The sequence below is a fragment of the Mycothermus thermophilus genome (assembly GCF_041956435.1).
Source record: "Mycothermus thermophilus strain CBS 625.91 unplaced genomic scaffold VTJ04scaffold_1, whole genome shotgun sequence".
Lineage (NCBI taxonomy): Eukaryota > Fungi > Ascomycota > Sordariomycetes > Sordariales > Chaetomiaceae > Mycothermus > Mycothermus thermophilus.
In genome coordinates, this window is record NW_027191427.1 from 2558289 (window position 1) to 2567651 (window position 9363).

A 9363-nucleotide genomic window follows, 5' to 3' on the forward strand; every position below is an offset into this window, starting at 1 on the left:
GTGCGCGTGGACACGGCAGCAGCGCTCGGAGAGGAAAATGATGCATGAAGATGCATCGGGCGAGCGGTGAGTTGGGTTTGGCGGCCTGCAAGTCAAGATGATGCCGCGGCCCGTGACTTGCTGGCAGCGACTCGCAGTGGACGAGAAGGTTGGAGGCGTCGCCCTCTTTTGTTGGAGGACGATAAAGGTGGGTGGGGTTTTGGAAGGGTTGCAAGGCGTAACTCGGGCCAATCACGGCATCGAGATGCAAGGTTGCAGCTCCGATCCCAGCTGAGCAGCAGGGAAGTGGAGGGGAAGAGGTGGACGAGAAGGGGCAGGGAAGGAGGCCATCGGGCTCGGCCCGGAAGGTGGAGACAGGACAACGAGGCAAGCGGTTTGTCAGCAGTTCAGACGAGAGGGAAAGAGCAGAGAGTGAAGGATGCCCAACAAGCGAAGCGACAGGAGACACAAGACAGAGACAGCAGAGAAGGTGGTGCCAAGCCAACCAAGCAGCTGGAAGGATCAACCCTGGTCTTCGCTTGCCTGTTTGAGTTTGGTGTGGTCGGCGGGTTCTGTCGATCTGCGGCGGGTCGATGCCCAGAATGCCCAGACCAGCGCCAGAAGACCCTGCTCGTGTTGCGTTGCGTTGTGTTGTGCTGACGGGCGCAACGCTGAGGCGTGAGACTGGACCGAGAGGCAAGAGGCGCCTCCACCGCGGGTAGCGGGACCCCAGCCCCCCCAAACAACCTTGTGCCAAACCTGTGTTTGCTGCCAACACCAAAAACATCAACACAACACCAAGACTCCATCGCCAGCTTCGCCAACCCCCGTCAACGCTATCCATCGGCCCAGCTTGGTGATACTGAGCCCTTCACGAATCCAACACGACGCGATACCCCCCTGAATTCCCGGTATCTACGCACCGAACAACACCCTATCCTGGTTCATCCACCACGTTTGAACATATCGCGTTGAAGCAACCCAGAAAAAGAAACCAAAACTAGTGAAGCCCAAACCAAATGAGGGCCCGTGAAGGTCGTGTGTCGAGTTTGTTGTGTCCGAAATGATGCGAGATCCCCGTCGCCGGAGCCCCGAGAGCTCCCGGCGGCGGCGCGCCGAGCGTCGACATTCCAGAGAGCAGCTTGCCGCCGCCATTGCTGCTTCTGCGGCCGCCTCCGCCTCCGCGTCCCCTGCTGCTCCCCCTGACCCGACGACGACGACGACTTCTCGCGAGCGCCGCCGCTCCCGCTCCAGCTCGAGCTCTTCCTCGTCGTCGTCTTCATCACCATCATCGTCGTCTTCCACCTCGTCTTCGTTGGTGAACGTTTCTCGGAAGAGCCGTTTCGGCATCCGCGCCTTTTTCGCCTCTTCCTCGGTCCGGAAGGTCAAGAAGCGCCGCTCGTTCCGCCGCAAGAACCGCTCCTCTTCGTCGGTCGAGAGCGACCTGGCCTACGGCACCGGATATGTGTCGCGCTCGTCGTTTGAGCGCGAGCAGGCCGAACGCGAGGAAGAGTACCGCTCTCAGTTCTCGCCTCATCCGCAACCGCCTCCTTCCCAACACCCCCAGTACTCTCCCTATCCGCCACAACCTTATCCTCCATACTACCCTCCCCAGTATCCTCCTGCCCAATACCCTTCTCCCCAGGCATATCCTCAACCATACCCTCAGCCATATCCTCAGCCTTATCCCCAGTATAGCCCGCAACCCGGCTACTTCCCCCCACCACAGCCCCAGCATGCTCCACGGGGTGACCCCTCCTTGGGACCGGATGTCCGCCGTGCCCAGACAGAGGAGGAAATCTTGGCCGTCGGCCAGAAGCTCGGGGAGATTGCCCGTACGGAGAACCGCCGCGACAGTGAGCGTCGGAGCAGGAGCAAGAGCAAGAAGCGCACCGCCGCTGGTGTGGTGGCTGCCGCTGCTGCCCTCTCCGAGCTTCATCGACTCAGCGGCCGCGGCCACGGTCATACCCCACGCGGTCTTGCTCCCTCTAAGACCTCTCGCAAGGATTCGGACTCGGACTCGGAGTGGGAGTCTGCCTCTGACTCAGACTCGGACTCGGACACCACGAGTTCTGGAGACTCGGACCTTGCCTACGGCCCGACGCCCAAGTTCTCGGACCCGAGTCTGCCCATCCCGCCCCCTCCCCAAAGCCATGGTCACGCGAGTTCTACCGGGACGGTAACTCCTCAGCCTCCCAGGCGCAAGAGCTCTGTCGTCGATCCCGCTTTATTCGGCCCGGTGAACTCTCTTCGTGGAGTCGTCAACACCCCCTGCGGGTACGGTGATGCCGCGTATCCTCCGCCGCCTCATGATCAGATCTCACAGCCGGGAAGTGCGTCCCTCGAGGCGACTAAGCTGCGCAACGTCTATCCGGTCCCGACATCCGATGCCTCACGCTTCGATGCCGCCCCGAGCGTGCCGGGCGTGTCTGCCCCGCCCGTTGCCACGGCACCTCCTGCGCCGGCAACCCCTGTTCGCAGGGACGTGGACAGTCCATCCTACGCGTACCGTCCGGAGCAAGCACCCATCGCGGCACCGAAGCCGCGGGTTCCCGTGTCGCCGCGCATTCTCGAAGAGGAGCGCATCGCTGCGGAGCGAGAGCAGCGCCAAGCTCACCAGGAGAGCCCCCGCGATCGCCGGTCGAAGAAGGATCGTGACTCGGATAAGAAGAGCACGGCTGAAGCTGTTGCGTCCGGGGCCCTGCCCGCTGTGGTTGGTGCCGCGGCAGGTGCTATTCTGGCTGGCGCGCTCACTGAGAGCAAGGAGAAGGAGAAACGTCGTGATGACAGGCGTGAACGTGACGACAGGCGCGACGACAGGCGTCGTGACCATGACGACCGTCGTTCGCACGCTTTGCCTGACAAACGCGGGGAGTACGACGATCGTCGATCTTATGTCGCCACCGACAAGCGGACCGTCACCGAGTCAACCACGGCCCCACCACTGCCATCGGCTGTCAGCACCGACCGCCGTGATTACGACAGACGTGACGAGAAGCGCCGCGACTACGATGATCGTCATTCTCATGCTGCTCCTGACAGGCGCGGTGGCTATGATGACCGCCGTGAGAAGCGGGATCGTGATCGCGATGAGCGTGAGAGCAGGGTTCCGAAGTATGACCCGGCCTACGACCATGCTCGTCCGACGCCCGACACCAAGAGCATCGCCGAGATTGCAGCTCAGGCCGCTGTTCCGGCTGTGGTCGCAGCCGCAGCCGCCGCCGCTGGCGCCGCCGCCCTGTCCGATGCCAAGAAGCAGGACCGGCGTGACGAACCCCGCGAGAAGGAGACCCGGGCTCTCGATGAGCGTAAGGGTGAGGCGCGTGAAAATCGCGAGTCGAGAGACCGTCCCGGACCAGGCGCCGACGAGGAGGACGTCCGCCGCCGTACCTACCCGGAGGACCCTGACTTGTACGAGCGCCGTGTGCGTGAGGAGCGTGAGATCATGTACAAGCAGGAACGTCGTGTGTCAGACGAGAGGCGTGGCCGTGAAAAGCACCGGACCCTGCCGCCTAGTGACGATCTCGACAGGAGCCGTGATCGGGACATCGAACGCGAGGAACGCCGCCGCTCTAAGGGCAAGGCTAAGGATGTCATTATGGTGGTGGACGCCGCCCCAAAGGAGCTGGCCAGCGAGGAGCCATCAGCCAAGTCTCGTGAGAAGGGCAAGGACACGTTGGACCCTGCCCTCAAGAAGCCCAGTCGCGAGGAGCGTCGGCGCCAGCGTGAGGAAATGCGCCGAATGATCGAAGAGCTCCAGAAACAGATCGAGGCCGAGAAGAAGCGTCTTGCTGGTCTCGACACCGAGAAGGAGGAACCGGCGCCTCAGCCTGCCGACCCCGGCCCGTCGACGAGCACAGCCCCCGCGCCCCTTGATCCCTTCCAGTACCAAGTCCCTGATGATGCGTTCCCGACTCCGGCTCACGGCACCCCAGCCCGGCCTCTCACCCCTGTCATTCGCACCGTCGAACCCCCGGCGGATTGGGGATTTGGTGACGATGGCCGTGTGGGTCGCTTCGAGCGTGATCGCGCCGGCGAGGCCGACAAGTCACCTACTCCCACCGAGACTACTGCTGTTGCCGATGGCGCTCGCACTCCGGACGATGAGGCCAGTCGAGGCAGGAGCCAAGACCCTGTGCTTGAGGAGGCTGCCAGGTATTATCGCGAGAAGAGGCGGGCGGAGAAACAGGCCCAGGAGGAGATTCGCTCCCGGAGTGCCTCCCCGACGCCCTCCGTTGTCGACAAGTATGAGGTGCAGGAGGACCCCATCATCCGCATCGTCACCCCGCCAGAGATGCATCGGCCCCCGACCAAGAGCAAGTATGACGGGCCGAATGCTGATGTCCGCATCGACAACATCATCCTGCCTCACGACATCCATCGGTTCCAGGCTCCTCCTCCTGTTCCTGGGTTCCCAGCCATGGTTCCCATTTTCAAGTCTCGCGATCCTTCTTGCGAGCGTGAACGGCCCGTGCTCAACCTCGTCCTGCCAACACCTCGAACGTCTCCTTCTCTGGAGAAGATGAAGGCCAGGCAGGCCGCAGTCGCAGCTGCAGAGGATGGCCCGTCCGAGGATGAGAAACCTAAGGAGGAGCGCAAGCCGAAGATTATCATCAACGCTCGCGGTCAGGCCGTCGAAGTGCCGGATGACTACGATACGGGTCGTGCTCCCGAAACGGAGAGTCGCGACTCGTCTCGGGAACCACCGCCTATCAGGTTCAAGTTCAAGAAGAAGAACACATGGGGCATGATTGCTGCGGCGGTTGCCGGTGCGGCCGCGAGGGCTAAGGAGCAAAAGGCTGCTGCTGCGGCAGAGGCTGAAGGCAGCAGTTCCCCCGCGACGGACAAAGAAACCCCACGCGCTGCGGACGATGCTGTGCCAGAGCCGGAGACAAAGACGGCGGCCGATGCGGTTGTCGTTGCCCGGGAAGTTCCGCCACCGACGGATGCGGTCATCCCTGAGTCGACTGAGGCTGCCCCGGCCCCGGCCACCGAGCCCGAGCTGACAACGGCTCAAGCCCCTTCCCCGGCGCCATCTACTCCTCCTCGGTGGTCGCGAGTCCCGTATGAGTTCGATGACGATCCTCCTTCAGTCGGGACGAAGCCGGTGAGCCCCAAATCTGCTCCGGTTCCTCCCATCTCGGATACCTTTGCGGAAGATATTGAATTCACTGCTGCGGTTGCCGCCGGCTTGGAGAAAGCTGGCTTTGACCCCAACATTGTCATCGAGGATCCCTCATTCCGTCGTCGCGACTCTCCGCCAGGGTCCAATGAACCGCTCTCCGAGCCTCCTGCCACCGAGACTGTGACAGCCCCGAGCGCGGAATCCGAGCCCAAAGAAAAGAGGGACTCGGACAAACCTGCGGTTGAGCAGCCAGTCCAGCGAGAGGATGTCAGGGCTCTCCCAGATGATACCACGCGGGCAGTCGAGGTCGCTGCGGCCGATGAGTTGCCTCCTGAGTCACCAAAGTCCACCCGGAAGTCTAGGCGTGGCTCCGGTGCCTCTGAGGCCTCAGTTGCGAGTGCCGGCAGCAGGAAAAGCAGGAAAAATCGCCGGAAGAGCATCAAGGATGCCGTCGACATACCAGAACAAGATGAGCCGCCAGATCGACCAGATCCAGACTCATCTCGAGGGGTCGACCAGGAGCTGAGCCCCGTGGTGCCGGAGGACGCCGGCAAACACAACGGCGACGTCCAGGAGGTCACCCCGTCTACTGTCCCGCTCCAGACAAACGGCACTAGCAACTACCACGACGATAAATCGGTCTCTCCCTCGCAGAACGGCACGGAGAAGCGTTCTTTTTTAGGTAATGCCGGCACCTTTGGCGCAGGTGCCGGCTTGGCGGGCGCTGTTGCAGCCCTCATGAATGCTGCGCAGCTGTCTCGCCCAAATGCCACCCAGGAGTCGACCGAGGAGGAGGAGACGCTGCAACCCCGTCACCGCCCCCGAAGCGCCAGCTCTGTCTCGCAGACGATCGATCCGGAAATCGTCCAGAGCAAGCGCGAGATTAAGCCTGCTATCGACCCCCAGTTTGGCGACCTCCTCCCCCTCCCTCCCAGCGGCCCTGGGTCACCTTCTCGGGAGCAACATGGCAGCTTGAAAGACGCTTCTTCGCCTGATAACTTGCCCGCTCTTCCCGACAGTGATGATGATGTGCAACCTTCGGACTTGCCACAATCGGCTGGCACCCGGAACCGCGCGGCCACGATCACCCACACGCATTCCCGTCGCCGCAGCCTTCCGATCGAGACTCCCAAGACCCCAAGCCGTACTGCCGTGCCTGTGCAGTTTCTCATCGGCCGCGCCAGCGGCAACGCAGCTGGTAGTGGCAGTGGATCCGTCCCTTCGTCCCCTCGTGTCGGATGGTTCTCCCCTTCTTCGTCTCCCGTCGAGACAAGGCCATCGTCTCAGGGGGCTCTCTCCGGCCCTCCTCCCGCGTCAAAAGCTCCACGCTCCCGCACCGCACGACCCATGTCGTTTGATAGCACTCGCGATCTGAAGCCCCTGCTTTTGTTGGAGAAGGCGGCCATTCCGGCGGCTGCGGCGGGGTTGTGGAAGGCATGGCAGGGTGATGGTACCTCTGCTCCTGCGTCTTCTGGCTCTTCTGCCCCTGTTCCCGAGGCGGACGATGAAACCAAGGTGGAGAGTAAGATGCAGTTTGGCGAGCTGCTCCAACCGGCGCAAGAGCCAGAGATGACGACGACGACGACGACGACTCCAGCGCTCCCGCAAGAAAAGGAACTTTCCCGTGGGACAGACTTGTCGCGGTCACCGAGCGGCGAGGACGGTCTACAGGAAGTTCGGGAGCCAGAACCTGTCGTTGCCGATGTCGTCGTCGAGAATCTCCCACCTCTGCCCGCTAGCCCTCCCGAATCTCCCGCGCTGCCGGCGACGAGTGCCCCGGTCCAGGAAGAGACTTCCGCAGAGGAGACTTCTCAGGCCCCGGCTGTCTCTGCCCAACTCCAGGAAGTGATTTCTACAGAGGATACCTCTGAAGGCCCAACTGTTTCTGCCCAATTCCAGGAGATGATTTCCACCGATGGCGCCCCTCAAGCCCCAGCTGTATCTGAGGAGGTGCCGGGCGATGATGATCGGAAACTCCCGCCAATCCTTCCGGAGAGTTCTCTCGCCGTTGCGGAAGATGCGGCGCCGCTCTCGCAGGAGGTTGCCGCGCCCCCTGTGGAGGAGAAGATCGATTTGGAGGCGCTTCCACCCCTTCCTGACAGCCCGCCCGAGAGTCCCGTGATCGAAAAGGAGCTCCCAGCCGTCGAAACTGCTGAGCCTCTGGAGGAACCGACGCCTGTTGAGGCTGTTTCTGCCCAGGATGTTGCCCGGGAAACCGCAGAGATCGTTGAGCCGACTCCCGTAGAGGAGCCAGCTCCCCTGGAAGAGCCGACGACTGCGGAACAGCAAACCACCGTGGAGGAGCCGACTACCGTGGAAGAGCCAACATCTGTGGAGGAGACGACGACTGTGGAAGAGCCAAGATCCGTGGAAGAGCCAATTCCTGTCGAAGAGCCAATTCCAGCTTCGGCGAAAGAAGCTCCAGTCAGCCTGGCAGTCCAAGATCCTACCGAAGTGGTTGAACCATCCACCGTGGAAGAACCAATTCCCGCCCCATCGGAAGAACTTCCGGTCGAACCGACATTCCAGGAAACGACTGAGGTAGTTGAGCCGTCTGTTGTGGAAGAACCAGCTCCAGTCGCGGCGGAAGAAGCTTCGATCGACGAAACCGCGAAGACGCCAGCTGTCGATGATACCCAGTCTTTGGACGAACCGACACTTTCGGCGAGCGTTCCTGCCGAGGAAACGACTGAGGCGGTTGAGCCATCCACTCTGGAACAATCATTTCCAGCCTTAGCCGAAGAAGTTCCAACCGACCCGACAGTCCAAGAGACAACTGAGGTGGCTGAGCCGTCTGCCGTGGAAGAACCTTTAGTCGACGACGCCCCTGAGACGCCAGCTGTCAATGTTACCGAGCCTCTGGAGGAATCGACACTTCCGGAGAGTATTCCTGCTGAGATCGTTGAGCCAACCACCGTGGAAGAACCAATTGCTGTCTCCGCCGATGGAGTCCCAGTCGACCCGACAGTCCAAGAGACTGAAGTGATTGAGCCATCCAATGTGGAACAATCGATTCCCGCCTCGGCTGATGATGGCTTAGCTGACAGCACCCCTGAACCGCGAGCTGTTGATGCTGCCGAGCCTCTGGAGGAACCGACACTTCGGGAGATTGTCCCCGCCCATGAAACAACCGAGGTGGTTGAGCCATCCACGGTGGAGCAATCAATTCCAGCCCCAGCCGAAGAAGTTGCAGCCGACCTGACAGTCCACGAGACAGCTGAGGTAGTTGAGCCATCTGTCGTGGAAGAAGCTCCAGCCGACGATACTCGTGAGATGCCAGCTTCCGATACTACTGAGCCTCTGGACGAATCGATAATTCTGGAGAGTGCTCCTGCCCAAGAAACTCTCGAGGCTACTGAGCCATCCGTCGTGCAGGAGCCGATTCCAGCCCTGGCCGAAGAAGTCACCGTCGGGCCAACAGTCCAAGAGACTACTGAGGTCGTTGACCAGTCTGCCGTGGAAGAACCTATTCCCGTCTCAGCTGCGGAAGCCCCAGTTGACAGCACTCCTGATACGCGAGTTGTCGATGCCGCTGAGCCTCTGGACGAGCCGGCACTTACGGAGAGTGTTTCCCAGGAAACCGTCGAGATTGTCGAGCCGTCCGTCGTGGAAGAACCAGTTCCAGTCTCCGCTGAAGAAGCCCCAGTTGACAACACCCCTGAGACGCGAGGTGTCGATGCCGCCGATCCTCTGGACGAACCGGCAGTTCCGGAGACTGTTCCTACCCAAGAACTTGCTGAGATCATTGAGTCAACCACAGTGGAAGAGACCCCACTTGACAGCGCTCCTGAGCCGCGAGGTGCCGATGCCGCCGAGCCTCTGGATGAACAGACTCCCACGGGCGATGTGCCCGCTGAGGAATCGGCCCAAATCGTTGAGCCCTCCATCACGGAAGAATCGGTTCCAGTCTCCGCCGAAGAAGCCCCAGTCGAGACCACCACCGAGCCGCCTGCTATCGATACTGCCCAGCCCCTGGACGAATCTACCCCCGCGGAAGGTGTTCCTGCTCAGGAATCTGCCGAGATCGTCGAGCCAACCACAGCGGAAGAAGCCCCGGTTGACAACGCCCCTGAGACGCGAGCTGTCGATGCCGCTGAGCCTCTGGACGAGCCAAAACCCGCGGACACTGTTCCTGCCCAAGAGCCTGCCGAAATCGTTGAGCCAGTCGTCATCCAGGAACCAACTCCAGCCTCAGCGGAAGAAGTCCCAGTCGACAACACCACTGAGGGGCCGGCTGTCGATACCGCTGAGCCCCTGGG

The 9363-nt window shown here is 61.6% G+C and overlaps 1 protein-coding gene across 1 annotated transcript in view; it reads left to right on the top strand.

Annotated features, from left to right (window-relative positions):
* Positions 1-1042: 1042 nt before the first annotated feature.
* Positions 1043-9363, top strand: part of VTJ04DRAFT_963 (uncharacterized protein) — a gene marked incomplete at both ends in the record, with an annotated part of 24596 nt that continues 16275 nt past the window's right edge. The window contains one exon of the mRNA XM_069368198.1: positions 1043-9340. Coding sequence (XP_069223572.1) covers positions 1043-9340 — 8298 coding nt within the window. The remainder of the gene's footprint in view (positions 9341-9363) is intronic.